Source organism: Athalia rosae, chromosome 4, assembly GCF_917208135.1.
Source record: "Athalia rosae chromosome 4, iyAthRosa1.1, whole genome shotgun sequence".
NCBI classification, from domain to species: domain Eukaryota; kingdom Metazoa; phylum Arthropoda; class Insecta; order Hymenoptera; family Athaliidae; genus Athalia; species Athalia rosae.
The window spans coordinates 16,841,243-16,862,239 of NC_064029.1; the positions used below are offsets into that span (position 1 = coordinate 16,841,243).

General features: G+C 38.2%; 4 protein-coding genes across 15 annotated transcripts in view; 3 read left to right on the top strand and 1 right to left on the bottom strand.

The window, feature by feature from the left end:
* LOC105693844 (cell growth regulator with RING finger domain protein 1-like) overlaps window positions 1–8,399 on the bottom strand; it is a 46,191-nt gene extending 37,792 nt beyond the window's left edge. For 2 of the 4 annotated variants that reach the window (XM_048654536.1, XM_048654535.1), the window contains exon 1: window positions 8,070–8,399. In XM_048654536.1, coding sequence (XP_048510493.1) covers window positions 8,070–8,254 — 185 coding nt within the window. In that variant the 5' untranslated portion in view covers window positions 8,255–8,399. Of the gene's footprint in view, window positions 1–161; window positions 410–8,069 lie in introns of those variants that run through there. The other 2 variants (XM_012414042.4, XM_048654538.1) reach the window with 1 other exon arrangement.
* LOC105693771 (acylphosphatase-1-like) lies at window positions 411–2,192 on the top strand. Of its 3 annotated transcripts, none has more exons than XM_012413898.2 (5): window positions 411–537; window positions 620–759; window positions 862–878; window positions 1,544–1,653; window positions 1,747–1,937. In XM_012413898.2, the coding sequence occupies exons 2-5, from the start codon at window positions 708–710 to the stop codon at window positions 1,859–1,861; spliced, it is 294 nt and encodes a 97-aa protein (XP_012269321.1). In that variant the 5' UTR covers window positions 411–537; window positions 620–707; the 3' UTR covers window positions 1,862–1,937. The 3 variants fall into 3 exon arrangements, 2 of the variants coding, with proteins under 2 accessions (XP_012269321.1, XP_020712508.1); XR_007278184.1 differs by lacking the exon at window positions 411–537 and adding an exon at window positions 2,030–2,192 and having other exon boundaries at window positions 544–759; window positions 1,747–1,933; XM_020856849.3 differs by lacking the exon at window positions 411–537 and having other exon boundaries at window positions 544–759.
* LOC105693854 lies at window positions 3,794–17,027 on the top strand. Of its 3 annotated transcripts, none has more exons than XM_012414062.3 (2): window positions 3,794–4,487; window positions 15,602–17,027. In XM_012414062.3, the coding sequence occupies exons 1-2, from the start codon at window positions 4,428–4,430 to the stop codon at window positions 15,911–15,913; spliced, it is 372 nt and encodes a 123-aa protein (XP_012269485.1). In that variant the 5' UTR covers window positions 3,794–4,427; the 3' UTR covers window positions 15,914–17,027. The 3 variants fall into 3 exon arrangements, with proteins under 3 accessions (XP_012269485.1, XP_012269484.2, XP_012269486.1); XM_012414061.3 differs by lacking the exon at window positions 3,794–4,487 and adding an exon at window positions 14,314–14,748; XM_012414063.3 differs by lacking the exon at window positions 3,794–4,487 and adding an exon at window positions 14,315–14,739.
* A 161-nt stretch (window positions 17,028–17,188) lies between these two features.
* On the top strand, window positions 17,189–20,740 carry LOC105693853. 5 transcript variants are annotated; one of them, XM_020856858.2, is made up of 4 exons: window positions 17,189–17,482; window positions 18,383–18,601; window positions 19,335–19,658; window positions 20,003–20,740. In XM_020856858.2, the coding sequence occupies exons 2-4, from the start codon at window positions 18,422–18,424 to the stop codon at window positions 20,141–20,143; spliced, it is 645 nt and encodes a 214-aa protein (XP_020712517.2). In that variant the 5' UTR covers window positions 17,189–17,482; window positions 18,383–18,421; the 3' UTR covers window positions 20,144–20,740. The 5 variants fall into 5 exon arrangements, with proteins under 5 accessions (XP_020712517.2, XP_020712515.2, XP_020712516.2 ...); XM_020856856.2 differs by lacking the exon at window positions 17,189–17,482 and adding an exon at window positions 17,521–17,864; XM_020856857.2 differs by lacking the exon at window positions 17,189–17,482 and adding an exon at window positions 17,521–17,767.
* Window positions 20,741–20,997: the final 257 nt, after the last annotated feature.

Genomic DNA, 20,997 nt, shown 5'->3' on the forward strand with positions numbered 1-20,997 from the left:
GGAGTCGGATGATAAAATTATTGCAAAATTTGAACGACCAGGCTTCGTGGTACGAAGACCCGGTGCGTAAAAATTTCAAGTACAGTAGGAGAACAGGTTCACTAAAAATGTCATTCAAGTGTGGGTATCAAGCGCCCTCGAGTGTTGTGACAGCAGACTACCTTGTCGTTTCCACTTCACTATTTACTAAAATTTAAAGGGCTCGACGGGCAGCCCTTTAAATTTAATGGTTGACGGGAGGTTGATTATCGCGTGCCATTTTATAATCCAAGGGTGACACTGCACTGGATGCTTTAGATTTTTTAGCGATAGCCCTCCATCTGATCAATCGATGACGAGACGTTCCCGGGCGTGCCGTCAAAATGAACGCATGACACTTCGAACGTCGCAATTGGAACAGCTGACGGTGAGTAAATCCAAGAAACGGCGACGTCGTCGCGATGTGGCTATCGGCCAATCGCGACGAAACTGCGTAAGTCGCGACATCTGGTAGCAGACTGGTATTGACTGATTGGTTTTGTAAATAAACAACAAAAGGTATAGGCGCACGAGGGATTTAAAGGGACACGATTTTTTAAAGTGCTCCGAATTTATTTTTTTTCGAATTTTCTTTTTCTAGCGGAGGAGCCTCCGCCAGACTTTTGGTACCAGTTCTTCGAGTTTTGTTTTTTATATTCAAGGAGATTCAAGACTGTGAAAACGTTGAGATGACTTCGAAGCTCGTGGGGTTAGATTTTGAAGTTTTCGGAAGAGTTCAGGGTGAGATAATTTTATTCATAAGAATAAATTGGGACAAATGACGTTGACGAGCGTCAGATCAAACCCCTCATGATTTAAATTGCATTTCGCTTCGTTTTACAGGTGTTTTTTTTCGGAAGGTGAGTGAGTAGCTGTCTCCAGAACGAGTTAAGAAAGTTTTCTCGATTCACATTCCCCTCGGGAACCTCCTAATCTCTGCAATGATTACCAACGAATTTGCGTTATGGAGCCCGTTCACGCGGATTTTAAAATCAAAAAAAAATAAAAACAAACTAAACTACGTTATTTTCGTCGAAAGCACAGCCAGGATTTTGATAAATGAAACTGATGAATAATTTTTCTAAAAATTATTGAAGAAAAAAGCTTCCTAACGACATCTGGCGGTTGCACGGTTGTTGTTAAAGTAATTTTCTGCTCTATCGTTTTGAGAATTTCAAAACGTCGCGAGCTTATCATTTAAGTTTCAAAAAGTGCAGGGAAATTCTATAAGAATATTTAGAACGCTGGAGATCGCAGAGAAACGCTGACCCGCGTTATTACAAAGTTGATTTCAATATGTACCTCCCAATGAACAGCGCGGCCACTTTTTTTTAGAAACGAAATACAAGAAGAATAAGAAATTGGTGTAAACGCTTTGAAGTTTCTCTTTCGAAAGGGATCTCATTTATTAACATTCGTGGAGTCGAGAACAGTGTAGACGAGTTATGGACGCGTAGATCGAAAGCCCTACTTTCAGAAAATAATGTCTAATTATTTCGTCTCAGGTTCCAATAAATTTTTACAGTACACTCAAGAGCAGGGAAAGGCGTTGGGACTAAAAGGATGGTGCAAGAACACCGAACGAGGGACCGTCCTCGGCTACATGGAAGGCGACAAAGCGAGGATAGAAGACATGTAATTTTGTATTGACGAAAAAAACGTTCAAAATCTGAAGAAACTATTTTAAAAACGAGTCGTGTAATGCATGCTAAAGTTATCTGTTCGCAGGAAACGGTGGTTGCAGTACACGGGCAGTCCACAGTCGCAAATTGAAAAGGCCGAATTCCGAAACGAAAAAGAAAAAACGGAGACCCAGTTTTCAAATTTTAAAATTGTCAAGTGATACGGATTGCAAATTTGAATGTAAATCGGTCGAAAACAAGTATACTCAAGAATAAAATGAGTCACATTATAGGTAATTAATAATCATTTGTCACTGTGCAAATAAATAACAAGTTCTGCGTGATAACAAAACGTACCTATGCATGATAAGTATGACCACAACTTTTAGCAAACACAACCGCTGTATAAATTACATATTCTCGCATCGCTCACGGTAAATGAATCGTTAAAAATTACCGAAGGCTGATCTCGAGCACAATGGAGAGAGTTGTTGATGGCTCTGCATCGATCGATCTCAGATTTTTTTGGTAATAAAACCGAAAAATTCTATAACCATCCTTCTTTCTGAATTCTCTCTAATCCAACCGAATTTTCAATGAATTTTCGCGCACCAGAATATGATAATATCGTAGGACTTGCGATGAGTTCGATGACCTCCTTTTCGCCCCACCACAAATCGTCTGCAAGTTTTTTACGTTGAAAAGAAAAGAAAACGGATCATCCGGAGAGGTGAATCAAATTCGCCATTAGATCACACCGATCTTTCTTCGGTGTACCGAACGAACATGAGTTTTCGAAGAAAGAAAATAATAAAATCATTAAAGTTCGTTTGATAGAGTCGGCCGCAGGTACCGCCTCCAGATAACGCACGCTCTGTTATCTGTCTGTAGGTGGTTGATCGCTCGGAGCACAAATATGTGTTCAGGTGATTGTGTCTCGTTTTATGCGTTCCACAGTTCCCGGTGGAAGAGGTTGTTTTTTTTTTTTTTTTTCGAAAAAACGAACAAGAAGAACATTTCGAAAGTTAAATTCCTAATCGAAGGTCGTTGCTGTCAAGTTAGTGCGGCGAGTTCGCAACCTGCTGTTAATAGACTAAAACATTTTGTGCGGAGCCTCAGTAACCGGTTCGAATATAATGTCAGGAAATAAGCACGAAGTATTTCTTTGAAAAAATAGTGCTTGCACGTAGTTCAAATATAATGTGAGTAATTCCGACGTTGAATATCGATAGTTATCGTGACCAAATCGTTACTTTTTATTAGACCAGATATGACAGAGCTTGGAAAAATAGAAAATAACGTGCGCACACTGTCACTAGAATAGAATGACACGTTCGTCATAGTTGTCGGCTTACTCTAATATTTTTCACTATCAGGATACTGCTCAGGTAATCGTCGAGTTACTATTGATGTATCGTTTCAATAAAATCAGACCTTGACATTTTCAGCTTCAAAGAACACGCTCAGAGAAAAAGTCAGAGACGGAAGTCAAAAATTCGTTCAGCTTTGTTCGAAAACGACGATTTTAGATGCTAAAAAGATCACCGGTTCTCCATCGGTTTTGTTTTACTAAATTTCTCGCTCGCGAACACGTCTGCAATTTTTATAATGCTTGGGCAAAATCAGCTAACAAAATTACGTATCATAAGCTAGTTATGAATGGATAGCTGGTTTTGAAAAAAAATTAGACGAAATTTGGCTCTTTTCGAGTGGTCTGTAAACTGCACTGCGTTCACGGAATTTACAGACCTAAAATCGTTATGCGCTCGATCAAAGTTCCATAACATCTTAATAGCCAAAAAGATTTAAATTTTTTTCGGCGAGCAAAACGCTGAGATAAGCCATCGCTATTTTGCATGCCGGTGCATAAAAGCGATTCTTTCCTCAAGATTTTTGAGAAAATTCGGCACCGTTGTTACGGGGTGGACCAGGCGAGCTGGGCATCGAGGCCGAAACGGTCTCGGGTTTCATCTGTACGTTTTGAATGGCATAAATCTGGTATAGAGTTATCGCTACGGAGCTGTAGGAAATCCAAAAATTGAACTACAAGAGTTCGTCGTACCGAGTGTAGTGAGGTATGGAGAGTAGAGCGAGTAGTGCAAGTTTCAAAGTCCCACCTCCGAGGAGGTAGAAGGCATAAGCGTGTATTGTACGTACGTACAGTCGTGCTCACTGCGTGACAGGAGCGCGATCGGCACGGTTCGAAATATTAAAACAGCTGTTGGTTGCATCGCGGGCCGATACGAATTAGGGAAAGTGTTCGAATGCGTCACTATAATTATTTTGAGTAGAATATACGACCGAGCGAACGTTGCTTCCCACTATATAACAACCTCTAAAAATTATACTTTTTCGATACATAAATGACTTTTATCTCCTCTATGTCGATTGGTCGATTTAATTATTTTCAAAAATATTAATCCAAAGAGCAATCGACCGCATCGCACGTCATGTACATCGTGTTGTAAAAAAAGTGTGCGAATCAAGCAGCTATATACTCTATATACTAAACGTATATCCTTGGGCGAGAAGAGAAAAAAAAAAAAAAAATGGTGATTGGTGAAAATTGCAGATTACTTGGACCCTCCCTCTCTTCCTGATTTCGCGGGCAAAAAAATACCGTGCGAAGAGAAAGGAGTTTATGATAAGAAAAAAGGAGAAAAAGATCCTGTTGCGAGTACACGAAAATTTGGAGCAGCGTACGCGTGGCATTTAAAATGTTTTGAGAAAAAAAATTGAAAATAAAAATCGAGTGTTATCTTGTGGCTGTAACAATACATAATAAAAATGCCGTCAGGCATTAAATGCTTCAAGAGGTTTTTCAAGCATACCTGGCATCCACAGCAGGTACGAATTAATACGTTATACTAGAAGTTAATTTTTCTTGATTTCAAATTAAAAATGCACATGGAAAATAAATTTAATGCAAAGTCATAAGTTTACATACACGTGACTTCGATAACATGACGTTACGACTGAACGAATTCTTGATCTAATTAGGCATGCTCGAATTTCAATACGTCCGTGTTATACGTATGGTTACGAACCTACGGTCTGTCATAGCTCCGCATATAAAATTTTGAATTGTTAGCCTTCGCCGATCAGATTTGATTATTTTTTTGTTCTTCAATCGTCAAATTAACTAGGCAAAGTAATTATAAATAATTAAACAATTGGTTTTTTTTTTTTTGCATCATACTAATACAATTAACGTATCAATTATATCATCAGCGTAACTTTCTTTAACAGGTGTTCGCATGTGATTTGAAATTGAAAGTTAGACAAAAGTTGGCCGCGCTGGACACGTTCACAACTGAGAATACCTGAGGCGGATGTACCGCGTTATTAATTATCTTACGGTGGCCGTTTTTGGATGCGAAATCTCGCGGAACGCTGTGCAAAAATTTTTGCGGTTTTATTATTGATATTATTTTCACTTTGAAGAAGGCCGAGCACCCGTTAACACGTTTATAAGATATCTGATAGAAAAGCAAATTTTTTCCTCTATCTGGAACGGAAACTTGAATAAATTTTATAGAGAAACTCTAAAGAATTCGACGTCAAACCGTACGATTAATTTTAGACCAAACCGGAAGTGGATTTCTGGGTTTTTCCGTTTCGACAGTCAGATTCCAGGTGATTGTGCCGCGAATTATGTACGTGGAACAAAAAAATAATCAAAACCTTTCATTGCAGTCGCTCATTACTTTCGATCGGCATTCACCGACTTCGATTTTGATGAAAAAAATCTCGCGGGCAGACGACGAGAAGGTCAGTCCATAATTAGGAACCTTCAACTCTGCGTATTTTTTCCATATTAGAATATTATTACCGCAGCTGATTGACAACGTGTTCGAAGTGACTCGAGAAATATTTTATCGCTCGTATTTATTTTTATGCGGTGTAGCTACATAATTACGTGACGTTACCTGCATACCCAATAGACATCGCTATCATCCGCTTTTTACGGTGCGAGAAAACCTCAGGAACCTTATCTCCCTAAACCGCACAACGAAGCGACAAAAATGGTCGCGAAGCCTTGAAAAACCAGGGAAGAAAAATATGTTGTCGCTGTTCTCTTTCGCATTACACATGCCTTACAATTTCAAATCAATTGTAGGTATCTCTGGATTATGATTGCAGGTGGAGTTCGAGTTGATAATAGAAAAAAATAAAAAATAATTACGCAAGGACGAAATTGAATCGCGGTACAAGATCACGAGATCTGTACGGTATATTTTGTTCCCCTGCATCTGAATTCCAAACAGTGCTTTGCAAACGTCTAAACTTTTTTTTCTGACTCCGGACAGAACGCGGAGAAATTTTTCGACGATTAAACATTGAGCCGCCAAACCGATTGCTTGTTATAATACAGGTATGACCCATATAGAAAGTGTCGAACTTTCATGTAATTGATTCTCAGAATATCGAGAAGATAATTAAACTCATCGTACATCTCGCATTAAACATCACGGGATATATTAGCTACGTACGTTAACACCCGCCTAAACTTTTGCCAAACTGGTTTTAAAAGAGTGAGAGTGACGGAGAGAGTTGGTCGTCGATAACTATCCATAAACGGACGTAATTGTGATAGTGAAAGTTGGGCCAACTTGTTTATCCATAATATAACTGATAGTTAGCGTGTTTAAAATGTCAGTCGTTGCTCCTACGACAGAGTTATCCCCCGAGAAGAAAAAAAATCTCAAACTGCAAAATCTCATTGCAATTTGTCCCGTGAAGGACGAAAAGAACTTCGACTATTAGATCAATCGATCGATCGAAATACCAACAATGATCGATTCTTCAATTTTAAAACAGTGTCAATCGAATATCCGATGAATATTTTCCCCTGCGTTATAATACTATTAACTGTACTTTTCTGTCTCTGGAATTGTTAGATCGTGTCTGACGCATTTGGAACGAATTTTTTTTTCCAAGTTATGTAACAGCCTCTGCATAGAAAGCGACACACTCTGGCAAGTTAGGTGCCATGAAAATAAAATCTACCTGTCTACCTATTAGAACCTAGCGTACCAGATATCCTTGCAAAAGGAACAAAAAACTGGAGATTTATTTCACAAGGATATCAATTGGATCAGGTGAACCTGACGAACTATGACGGGACGTGGTTGACCCCAAATTTTCTGGTAACGTAAAAATTGTGCGAATGTGAATGTCGTTTGGAATGTGCGTGCGAGGATAATTTTGGCTTGTCTGGAAGTTCGTTTTAATTTTAGAGCGAAAGACGTGCGCTGCTTTTGGCATATAATTTTACTTCCCGCTCGAACTCGAACAAAGTGAACACGTGCTGAAATTCGTGTCATATGAGGTCAGTCGAATGGCCCTCTGTATAATATATCAACTTAACGGTAACCGTGTTAGCTGCAACAGCGTACGTAATAATACACGACTGTTGCAAGGCCTTCGAATTCGAATAATAATTGAATATAGTGTGTTTTTAATAACGCGTATGAATATGGTTACAGGCACAATCAAGAGACTTGGTTGAGGCTCGCGTAAAAACTAACCGGATGACACCGTCATTATTCGCCACGACGGATCAGAAACAAAGTGGGAACAGGCCCGCTGTCAATCATTTTTTACGTTATTAACTTTACAGAAAAAAAATCAATTGAATTTTCGAGTAGACAGCAGCTGAATTGTTTTGTGTAAACAATAAAAATTTCAATGTTAATTAGGACGTCACTCTAACTTCTATGTCAGACAATATTAATTATCTTTCGTGAATTCTATGAGAAATGAACATTATGATTTCTTTTTGGCTTCACCTGATACGGTCTAGTCAGCTAAAAGATTGAATTGTACGCTGTTTTTTCGAGAACGGAGAGTTGATCCTTTTTCTTATTTATTTTTTTTTTTTTCGTTAGTATTAGCTCGACAGTATGCACACGTCTCACTTTTGCATGCAAATTTGCAAGTATTTATAGGTTTGTTTTGCGTCCTCAATATACAATCGTCATTCACAATCGCGGAGCCTTTCTTTTTGCCATGCAATCGACTACATCCAACGCAATCTGCATCATCAAACACACCTACGAAGGACGTCTGCCAACGGGCTTATTGTTAGACTTCATCTTTTATAACGCTTTGTATCCTGCGGAGATTTTTAGTTGGCAGAGTAATTGCACAAAAGTCAATAGACAGATTTACGATGTACTTCAGTACCGAAAAGATTTTCTTCAATCGCTTTAATTTCAACTAACGAGAGTTCTTAAAAGAATACCATCAAAGACAATGGGGATCGGTTCCTACGCGATAATTTTTTTGCTAACGTCGCGTTTGCCAAATGGTGTACAGCTATAGTAATAAGTTCATATACGCGTTGTAAAACAGAAAACTTTGAAACTTCCGCTTCGAAAATATTCGATTTTTTATCAATATCTTTTAAATTTCGAAACTACCTACATGTAGCAGCTGCGTTCCCAGCGTGCAGTAGGCCTATTGTCATCGTTCTCGTTACGATCGTCAAGGTCTGTAACAGCGGAGCTTATACAGATGCCATAAGCCCAAAGATCTGAAACATTTTGGTACCTCCGATTACAATAGGAACACTGCTCAGCATACGCCCGTCCCACTCGACGTGTTCTCATCGAGAACACGTCGCTATCTGCGGTGACCTGAAAATTAAAGCAGAACAGATTAGTATGGTGATAATAAAGATACTGAAATTTGTCTTATCCGAGGACTTTGCCGCCAAAGACCCCGCTCACTGGAAGACCTGAAACACACAGCAGATCAGATTAGTTTTAGATATTCATTGAGTAGAGTGTTTTCTAATTGGAGATCTCTGGTAGGCTAAATCCTTTCACTGGAAGACCTGAAACATTCAGCAATAGAATTTTAGTATGTGATAAAACAGAATGCAAAGTTTCGAGTCCGAGCTCTAATCAGAAGCTAGCTGCGAGACTCTCAACTGATCAAACCCATGCATGAAGAAAAAAAAAAAAGCGCTATGCAGTAATTTAATGATAGATCAAAGAAAAGGGAAGAGAAAAAATTGTAAGCAAAGAGATTTGGTGGCATGGCGGTCGGCGATCCTCTTCGACGCGACGTCTTCAGGCGCATCAACCCTCCTCAACTCCGTGCTCCACGTTAGCACAGAGACAAGGGGGAGCATGTTGCCCAGTCAAACAATCGCTTGGCTTTATTTTTTATCTTTGAGTATTCTATATTCTAAGTGAGTAGAGCAAGAATCTAAGTTTGTTAATAAGATAATTATGTGAGTTTCATAATTTTCAAGACTGAAAAAGGGAATGATGTTGAAATCAATTGGGAACAAATGTTGTGAATAAGAAAATTTTTAGCCAAATGTCTGCGATTGTAGGACGCTGTGAAACGAAACGAGAAACCCGCTTAGAAACTACCTACCTATCCGATCGCGAATGCTTCCTACCCTCATTTTAATGTACTCCCAAAATAATGAACGATCGATCGAACCACAAAGTTGAGCTTGATGTTCCCAAATCAGTCTCAACACTGGGTTTTTATTATTAATAATAAACATACAGCTCAGCCCACATACAACAACCGGCCTACCCACTCCTACCTAATCCACCTATATTTAATTCGACTTGCATTCTCACCAACACAATCACTCTATACTCATCAATCATACAACGTGGTTCGGAACTTACATTGTTGAGTTTAGCTGTACGGGAAGAACGGGTTAATACATCCTATCCAAAGTTTCAGGTTTTGATTTAACTTTGAGAATGATTTTCATGAAAAAGCTATGCTGTTTATAATATAATAATATGTTAACTGGATCAACGTTGTTACTCACAATCAATGATTTAAGACAAGCAAAAGCAGCTCAAACATTGAACTTATAGTTTCAAATGAATTGATGATTATTCTGAGAATTCAAATCGATACATCAAGTTATACAATGACAAACATTGGTACCACCATGCCACGCGATAGAAAAGATTGAGGAAAGTTAGACAGCAATATCAAAGCATGCGACTCACAGACTCTGCCGAAGTTGAGTTGCTTCTTCTGGATTCACTGCATTCTGGAGCTACTCCCCATCAGGTTCTCTCTTCTTAATATCTGCTTTCTAGGTCCTTTTATGAATGTCTTTTCAACACTTGAGTTTCACGTCAACACTTCAGTCTCAGTACTCGAGTCTTTGCACATTACACCACACCACACACTATCTGAAAATTTCCAGAAATGCAATTCATATTTCTCTATGAACAATACTTTAATATTGTCAGTTAGTGGGTCTCATCCACAATTTTTGATTAAGCACAGATAACAGTTAATGACTAATGAAATTGAGTCTGTCGAGTGCAAATAATTCACATCCGCTTACCACTTTCACAAATCCACCAAAGCTTCGGTATCGACTTCTCTGAGTAGTTGATGATTTTCCTCTGTATTCACTGCGATCCGGAGCCGCTCCCCAAGTTCTCTCGTGACTCTTCATAGGCTTAGACCTCGCTGGCGCAAACATCCTCTCCGCACTCAAGTTTCTGCATGACACCGTATCTGCAAATTTTCAGAAGTCTAAGGTGGTCAATCATATTCATATGCTCCCATTATTGTTATGAACTATCCGAGAATGTCAAGATTTAATCCTGAAGTAATAATCGATAACAACTCTCCGCTAGCATATTGAAGCTGTGCGATTGACTCGGCTAGAATGCCATCGGGTCAATGCATTTACTGCGAAAGATACGTGAGCCACTATAATATGGGCATTCAGAATGCAGATTTAAGCTTAATCCCGCTGTTAAACGAGATACTTGATTTCATGAATCGACAAATTTCGTAGATCAATTTTACAGGTTGATATTTTTTTCAAATTTATAACTCGCATCTGCAATGACTCTACACGTTCACAGTTTACCTCCGCTTTACTCGATTCAATAATGATCACTCTGCTTCGACTTATTGATTACTGCAGATAATTCCAACAATAAAATTCATCCAAATAAACAGAAACGAACGTTTAACGGAAGTCACTACAAATTCAAACTGTACGTAAGCGCCTTTTATTTCGCTAGCTCGTCTCACCCTCAATAGCCGCCATTTTGCGCCATCTAACGTAATCCGTTCCAGATTGTTCGATTTCCGGAGGAACAATAATTAGCGACCTCAAATATTGTACAACGATGTAATTAATGAGCGATTCATAAAGAGAAAAATTATTATCCATTTTACATTGCGTTGTTCGAGTTCGCAACTTATTTCCAGATACGTATTCAACAATAAGACGCAATTTTCATCCCTGACCGTTTCGGGGTACGACATGGCGACCGGCCAAGGGGGACTATGGACAATATCTAATTCCATATTTTTGCTTAATGGAACGTCTCTAGCGGGCTTAAACTTGTCACAATCGGACAAGCACAGCTTTAGATCGACAATTACCAACAATTCGGGGTCCATTGCGGAATATTTCAACAATAAAACTTACATTAATTGGAGAGCGTCACTGCTAACCGTCGTTCCGTCTCGTCTTTCCAGGACATTTGACGATCGCGCGATCGGGTGCTTGTGTACTGCGCCCAATCAAGTTCGAGCGGTTTTAAGCGGCTATTTTGAAGTTAAATAATTATTTTAGCGAAATCATAATAAATATTAAAAGATATTACAAACTACCAAAGAATTAAGATAACTTGTCATGATTCTCCACATCATACGAGGAACGTTCAGGTGCTGTTCTTGGATCAGTATGATTAATTCTAAGCGAGTAACCAAGAAAAGAAATTATATTAATCGTGTTGAAAATCCTGATCGCCTGCCTTAGATCTATGACTGTATTCATCATTAAAATTCTTTTTTTCAATTCATTGTTCAAAAGAACTTGAGGAATACAATTTTCATCGGAATCCGAATATGTTATTTTTATATTTTTCTCTAAATGAAATAAAATTAAGGATCCAATCATAGCCGAAATCTAATTTTTGAGCAGAAAATAAATCATTGTTTGAATTGGGTTTAATATGTTTTTTTTACGTATTTTGACCTCAGGAATCCGAATCTGAGAGAAAAATTGATCTATCTCTAAAATTGACCGAGTTATCGCCAATTTTCAGCTTTTTGGGGTCAAAAATAAAAAATTGATTTTTTAGTCTATCTTAGTGTAGTTTGAGTTCAGGAATTCGAATCTGAAAGAAGAATTGATCTATCTATGAAAATAACCGAGTTATCGTCATTTTTTCGCTTTTTTTGGCATAAATTTGAGGATATCTCGAAGGGAAAAAATCGTAGCGCGATTTGGACAACGGATTCATGTTCCTGAGGTCAAAATACATAAGAAAAGTGCCATACGATCGATTTTAAAAAATAAAAATTTTTGGCCAAAATTTGAGATTTTTCCAAGGGGTACCCCTTACGATTTTTTCAAATTTTGGCCAAAAATTTTTATTTTTTAAAATTGATCGTATGGCACTTTTCTTATGTATTTTGACCTCAGGAACATGAATCCGTTGTCCAAATCGCGCTACGATTTTTTCCCTTCGAGATATCCTCAAATTTATGCCAAAAAAAGCGAAAAAATGACGATAACTCGGTTTTTTTTATAGATAGATCAATTCTTCTTTCAGATTCGAATTCCTGAACTCAAACTACACCAAGATAGACTAAAAAATCAATTTTTTATTTTTGACCCCAAAAAGCTGAAAATTGGCGATAACTCGGTCAATTTTAGAGATAGATCAATTTTTCTCTCAGATTCGGATTCCTGAGGTCAAAATACGTAAGAAAAACATATTAAACCCAATTCAAACAATGATTTATTTTTTGCTCAGAAATCGAATTTTTTTTCGGTCTTCAAGAGTAATCTCACATATAATCAGCTCAGGAATCTAAATCCGAAAGCCAAAATCATCTACTCATGCAATCGATCGAGTAATCATCAACTATTCGCTGTTGGGAGCAGAAAAATTGTAAGACATATCGATTGGTTTTAGTCGTAGACCGACTTTGGTTCATCGCAATCCATGCATGGGTCGAAATATTTGAATTCCTCAATTTACCAGCAAGCCAGAGTTTTGCTGGAGTCAGGTAGCCACGAGCGAGGGGTTTTGTTGTGGGGCGTCACCTCTGCTCGGCCCTGAAGGTGACGTCTCACAACAAAGCGCTACGCTGCTGGCTACCTGACTCCAGCAAAGCTCGGGCTCCCCGACTCAACTTCAATTTTAAGTCGAAAAAAGAGCATGTCTTCTTTTGATTTTATACTTGAATTAAAAAAATGATAGGAAAAAAATTTTGAACAGTGAACGAGTAAAAAACAATTACAATAGACAATTTTTAGATATTTTCTATGATTTTTGACCAAAAAAAAATTTTTTTTGCTGAAAGTACCCCACTTGATTAATTATTTATTCAAAAAACGAGTGGGCTACCTCAAAATATCAAGTAAAAGATTTTTTTCACATTTGAAAAATTTGCTTTTTTTATAAGGTACACTAATTCTGCCCCCATGCTAAGAAAATAAAAAAAAAAACAATTCTTTCAACCCACCCCAGTGGGCATCTGGCGAAAACTCAACTTTTCATTTTGGGGGTGATTACAATAACTTTCTTTTTTCATTGAAATTAGAGAAGTTAAAAAATGCCTCATGAAGTTCGAAACTTAATGATAATGACGTCACGTATCCATGGCATGGAAACTGCAACTTCATCGCTTTTTGATGATTTCAAATGCGAACGTCAAAAATCCATGCATCAAAATGACAGCCTACGTAGATTTGGCGTTTATTCGTTATATTTCATAGATTATTTCAACTAGGACGTATGCATTGATTTTTCCTTGTGGAACAAAATTCACTTATGATCTGTTTTCAAACATATTTCCTCGCCATGTCTGCTGCAGCATCGAGATACACGTTTACAGAGGTACACATTAAACATGATTGAAGTTGTCAACCTCCTGCAGATTTTCAGAGGTCGAAAATCATCTCCTCTCAATGCATAATTGAGATTCGATCTATAGTCATCCCGTTTGATCTCCCTAATCATTGTAAATACATACTACGAGAAATCTGCTCACTAAATTTCCCATAATTATATTTCATTATATTCTTCAGTGCATCACCTCATATGTGCACTGCAAGAATTTATGCCCGATATTGTGGCATCGACGAATCCAATCTAATCATCTCGGCAAACATTGAATATCGATATAAATTTAGCTTACAATTTCTAGCACAGACATATAATTCTTGTATCTATCGACTCAATTTTCTCGCCACTGTGTATAGGTACGAGCTACATATTAACGATATAAAAAACGCAAGTCGTAAAGTTGTTTACATCGTTATGAAAAAAAAAAAAAATAAAATAAAATGATGAATTAAAGATCAGTAAAATATTATTTAGAACGAAAAATTCGCTGAGCTAGCACCGAGTGAAAATCGTAATTCTAGAGCTATAGTCAAATGGTCAATGAACGTAGAATCTCCATAATTGATTTTATAAGGGTGACCGCGTGTCCGAAAGAGTTGGGCAAGTATAAAGGGGGACCAACGTTGTAAATACCTAAACATATAAATAGGTAGGTAATATACGTATACGAGCAGCATGGCAAACGGAGAGGTGGATGCAGGGAGTAGAAAAGATAAATGGGATCAGGGGTCGGGTCTGATAGCATCCGATGATACGATTCGAGAACCCCCCGCCGTAAAAGATTCACTAACTCGTTCAGTATTCTGTCAACCGCGTGTCAGATCGGGCAGTCAAGTCAACGACAAGAACGCGAAAAAGGACTTAGAAACCGCAGATAAAAGAAAAAAAAAAGGAGAAGAAAAATCACAGTTAAAATTACAAACCGAGAGCGAAAGAATGGCCCCTCGAAATTTCGCCGACACGAAAACACCATAATGTTCAGAAGATCCGATCGGAACGCGGATACCGTTCGTGCGGGATAATCGAGATCGACGAGGAGTATTCTCGGGAATGATTTTCTGAGGCTGACAAAAAATAGATCCGTCAATCAGAAGATCTTTAAAAATTTATCCCGAGGCCAATCTTTATTCGGAACTTTATTCCAGTGCCAAATATCAATCCCAATGACCGATCATAGCAACCGTTACCCCAACTATCATGGGTTTCGCCTCAACAACGTGAGTCCGGTAACGAAACACGAATATGAATAAAATAATAAAGTCGAACAGGTTTTTTTTCACGACGTCCTGCGGCCAATCCTTTCTTTTTCATAGTCGGAATCGAGAGTGTATTATCTATTTTCGAGTGAGTTATACTTTTACCGGAGAAATTTCAATCCGAAACGCTCATGCTGTGCAGATGTTGTCGAAAGTGAAACTCGACCATGCACGTGGTTATTAACCCGGTCGGTTCGCATGGGAAGCTCGAAAGTTACCGTCGTCACTTTTTATATTTTATTTTCAGTGGCAAAAAATGTTAATCGAAATCGCCAAAGATCACGTAACCTTGACGAAATTTGAACAATCGCAATTTTTTTTTTCTTCTCTCGATGAACAAAAATGACCCGATAAAAAATGCGAATTGATACGTGTTTTTAGATTCTTTAATAAGCGAAGAAAAAATATCATCAAACTTACGAAATGCATTTTTTCATCGGTCTCCTACTTACAGTTGAAAAATGAAAAAATATCAGTGCGTACGCAGAAAAAATTGGGTCATCGAAATTTATTATTCAGGATTGATCCCGATTTTGTTTGATATGACCAGATGGCGGTCGTACCCTCTCCCAGTTCCATGTGGGACTATCCTTTCCCTTGCCCTTACCTGGACCAACTTTGCGTTCGGAACACTAGCTGGCCGATGGCAAAAAGAGGACCAGATCCAGGCGAGAACACAGTAAATCATTCGCCCACGAATCCTACGATTTATTTTTCTTTAATTTTATGGTCTGAATCAACTGATTCAATGACAGTTGGAATTTCAATTATATTCCTTTTGACGTGGAGAAATTGTTCTAATATTTATCTATTTTATTTCCAGATGGAGAACGCGAGCTTTGGAAACGATTCAAAATCGGTGGCCGAAACGGCCGGCGACACGGAACTTGGGGAAGTAAAAGTCCAGGTGGTACCTACGGCCAGCGTAGCGACGTCGACGCCAACGACGTCGCCAGCTTTACCTGAAGGAATACCTTGTGGAAACGGGGGTTGCAAGACGTCGAGAAGCCGAGGAGAACCTCGACCCGAAAGTCCTTGGCATCAATTAAAAACAATTTTCTTAGTATCGGTTATAGTAGCCCTAGTGATATGGGTCGTCGCCTACACGTTACTCACCCAGTATCAGATTTTATGAATAAAATCATAATTAATATCGTGTACATATATGTTATAAGGTATGAAAAAAATTTTTACTGTACAAAATGCGAGAAAGTGCGAAAGTAAGAGTCGGTGATAAATTTTACTTGTCTATAACCTGTTGTAATTATGCCAAATCGATTATGCCTCGGTGAAAACTGTACGAAATTCGTCAATGTTTGGTCTCATATTGATCCGATGATCACTTAAATCGAATCGTCTTCATCCCGACAAAAAAAAACACACATTTAGTTCTCGAAACCTTTTTTTTTTTTATAGCGTGATGATAAAATTTCACGTTCAATATGTCTATAGTATAAGCTATTCTTAAAAGTAAAAATGGACTCTAGAATAGACTAGCCATATGTAATCGTCGGTTTTCAATTATAATTCAAAACGTAAGTTAGTGGAATTTTTTTTTAAACATTGAATCTCGTCTTCCACGATTGAACCGTCCATTTTTCGACTAAACGAACATGTTATCCTCGTTCGATGCCTCAGGGTTGAAATATATTTTACTTTGGTTTCTAAAACTTTACTCCAAAAATTTCGGTATTTCCGAGGACGTTCTAGTTGTATTCTATGAACGGAAGTATATGAGTATCTTGTAAAAATTGCTAATAATTTTGAAAGTAGATAAGAAATCATGACTTTAAAAAGCACTAAAATGATAATGGGTATTTTGCATCCGTATAATAGTGAAAAATCCTTGTTATCTCTACTTTTTTTTCATGTTTTTGTTGATTGCAGTATAATTAGAAAAAAAATCTTCTGTCTAAATTTATAAACCATATTTGTAATTATGAACGTTAAATAATTTGTTACGATTCATGTAAATAATTTCCAAGATAGAAAATGGCCCTTGTATTAATAACTACCGAGAAGGCAATTAATTCTACATCTTCCAAAATATGTAGAGCAACACGTAGATCTTCAGATGACAAGAAACGAATGTGAAGTGAGACGTGCAACGTGTAAAACAAACTACGGTGTCTATGAGACACGATTTATCATCAAACTTTCGATTTTTATACAAAACCAGTATTGGTAATAAGCGAAACTCTGGCGTCAATCATATTGTAAAGGTTATACTAAACAGAGATGTACGAAAATCTTGTCTTTGAGTACAAATGACCTTTCACCTCCGGAACTCTCTCTCCGATCCTCGCTGTGAAACTTTTATTGAAACTGAAATTAAATTTTTCACGAACAACGGGAAGAGGTAAGCCAATAAAATATAAGCCTCAAAGTTTCGCGACGTTTTTAATTCAGCCAGACGTGTAATTTTTTTTTTTTTTTCTTCCCCCTTTTTAATTTATTTCAAAAAGACGCCAGGGGACCACCTGTGTGTTCTCTGATGGAAAGGTGTTTCGACGTTGATCAATTTTTATAGCCAAGTAGATTGCAACCGACCCGGAATCGATTGAATAAGAATTTTTCTACCTGCATGCGATCCAATGCGGTAACAGCATGTAATAGTAGAATAAGCGCCAAGGTGAGCGCATCGCTGGCGATTGTGCAATCTCCTTTCATTACCAGATGCGGACTCGCATTATTCAGAAAATACGTACGGATTTATAATTTAATCATTGCATTACATTAGAAAAATGATCATGTCGACGGGTGAATGGTTTTTCTTACGAGTGATCGGAAGAATTGGAATATTTTTGTTTGAAACATCGTCACCCATCGGTATATTGGAAAGTGGATTACACCTTCGCATTCGTGCACATTAAATTCTCACGTAGTTGCACAATAAACTTGTTGCCCTTGTAAATTGAACGGATGAAATGTCGTCCCGTGTCGCAAGTGACGCGTTTGAACTAGCGTTTGAATCGTTGAAAAATCCTCCGTAAGTTAAAATAATGTAATTAGGGGCGATGCAGGTGCGGTATTTGGTGAAAAAAAAAAAAAAAAAATACTTTGTTCGGAAATGGATTGGAAGTAGTGTAAGAAAATTGTAGAATTTTGTTAATTCTACCCGAGCGCGGGGCATTCAGCTGATAATTTAGTTGAAATGTACGTTAGCGGTTGTTTGAAAATTCCATAGGTCCGATAATCGTTTCCTTCGAAAACAATGATTTATACGCGTTCGAAAAACACTCAAAGTCCAGACTTTCGGTAAAGATATTAGACCAGAAATATCACGAACAAACACAGGGAATAATGTGCTGTGAGAAAACGCTGATAACGACCAATTATCGAGGGGAACAATTCCCGTTCGATCCGCGTAAAGTCCTCGCGAAATAAAATACGCCGATCCGATCTACGATTCCTTCGCGTGTTCGCGTCGTTAGATTTTTTTTTTGCATCCCGTCTGAGTGGGGAAAAAAAAACATGGGAAAATTGAACCAACGCGATCAAGTTGTACCTGAACGGCGGTTGGCGATGAGAGTGGATCTAATATCCCGATATTGGTTAACTCTGTTATCGTAGATATATTGATCTATGCTGTTATTAAAATAAGGTTGCAGAGAAATCGTAAGCCGTTTCAACTATCGTCCGCATGCCCCAACCAAAGCAGATATCGGCAACGGACGCGCCTCGCGAGATCCCGCAGACGCAAAACGTAGTGCTCTTGAAACGGTCGACGTTGGATAAACCCTGGAGTATATTATCTCTGAACCGCAAAACTGAAGTAATCAACGTCAGAGCGCAATTCACAGACGTCAATTTAATAGAAGAGGTAAATCTTAATTCTCATTTTTCAACTGGCGAATAGCTACGATTTCTTTAACAAATATTCAACTATAGATCATGCCCTGAAATTAACTAAAAATTTTCAACCTTTTACCTATTAAGATTTGAAAAATCAACGCTCATAAATTTTCGTTAAACGCAACCCGAAATAAAGAAACAAAAATTGCAATAAGCTGATACTTTTATAATTCCATTCATCGGAGACCAGGTGAGGATGTGAAACTCGGTAGTAACCGTTCGTCGAGTAGATTCGAATAGTTTTTTAGAAAGTAATGCAGGTAAAACAGCGTCGATGAAATCGAAATCCTTATATACCTGCCAACCGTATTGCCAATCACCGATATTGCCGCTTTACGTTACCACGGAAACGATTTTCGAACGCATAGATTGATCGGGACGAATCGAACGTTCGCACCAAACTATCAAACTATTCAAAGTCAAAGATCACATTTTCCGATCTCCTCTTCTCGTCCCGATCAAATTTATTCAATGCAATAATATTCTACAGTCAAAGCGAGAATAATAGAGTTCGTTCCATTAGCAAATTAACCTTTGACCTCGATCGCTGTATCTCCAATAATTATTTCAATTCAACGTTAATTGAAACGTTACGTCTCATCCGAACTGCCATGATAATTTCATTATTCCGACCGATCTTAACGTTTATATCTATAAAAACCCAACCGCCGTGTCAACGAAGGGTTAAGAACTGAATGAAGTGGGGTGTTCCAGGAGGTGTTGGAGAATCCGGAAAGGTTGGAGAAACCGAAGCCGAAAAAACGATCGAAATTGTTGGCGGCGTCGCGGGGGAGGCGATCACAGGAAAAACTGCAGCTAGAACAGAGGGGATTTCATTCGATCGTGATACGGAGGACGTTCGAGCGGGGCCCTCGGCGATCGACGGTTCGAAATTTGAAGGGAAAAAAAATCGCGGCACAACTCGCTCGAAACGTCGTGACGTCGAAAGCAGAGGCACCGGTATCCAAATGCATCCGATTTCTAGCAGCGAACAACGTCTCGCCACCGACGATACCGACACATCGGTAATTGAAAATTATTCTCATCCGCGGGCTACGATCCAATACCTTCCCGATAATGGGATGTGATTAAGCGTAACGCGCATTGTCACTCGAAGTTATTCGAGTCCCGACGAAACCCATTCAGTCCAAACGACGGTTTGGTCGGCTTCAATTAACGTATTCACCGACAGTTGACAGAACTGCCCACTTGAAAGACCTACGCGGTAATTTTCGTACAAATATCACGTGATATTTAACGACGGCTCGTTTAACGACAACAGCCGCAATAAAAGTCATTGATTCGCAATTAGCGAAACGAACGTATCGAGGATTGATTAATGAATTTCTCGTTTTAATTGGTCTTACAGTCCATGTCGTCGGTGGAGCATCAGAGAAGATCGAGACAACTTCTGGTTGGTTGGGACACATTCAGATCGAGGACCATGTTGCTCTTGATAGTCCTTCTTTTCGTGTGGGCCGTCATTTACTTTCCTCTGATCCTTGCGTGACCGAAAACGAGTCGATGAAAAAGGGACGTCTGTGGAATAAAACTAATGACAACGATTGATCCAAATTTTTAAATTGGATCTAAATCCAGTTAGAAGATTACCGTAATTATAAGTACGAGCATCTTATAACGACGATAAGACTGACTGAGAATATATCTGAATAGAATTAGATTTATAATTAGCGAATCGCGACCGATCAGGTAAAAAAAACTTGTAAGCTCATAGATCAGGATTATTGTGTCCCTGATTTATTCTGGTTGCAACGATATTATGACCGTTTACTTCGATCGATCATTCAATGTGTTGAACATTCATTATAAATAAATAAAAATAGTTTACAATAAGACTACTGTACGGACAAATTTAATGGACCGTAAGATCGAATTAAGATGAACGAGGTCGTTCTTGAAGTTATTAATTAAATATTATACTAATGTGATTGATAATTTCAATGGCAAAAAATAAACGCCAATCAGAAACTCAACGGTCCTTACAGAGGAATAGAAAATTAACAGATATCCTCGACTCCCAAGTGATCACGATTTCGTGAAATCGCACAATTAATTAATCAGAGCATCTGATTGGAAACAAAAAATATAAAAGACATCTCCCAATTACATTTACTTGTTTCGTTTGACAAAGATGAGACGGTGGGTTCGACTCGTTCGAGGAATAAAAATTGAGAATTTATTCGCAAGACTGTTGAAAACTACATTTTTTTTTTTTCACAAATCGTGAGAGACTCTCTTAGAATTTTTTGCACGTAGTTACTGCGGCTTCTTTCGGACCTTGACCAGACCAATGGCGATCTCAAGTCGAGGTGTTCGACCAATGAGAACGGAAAGTCATTTCAA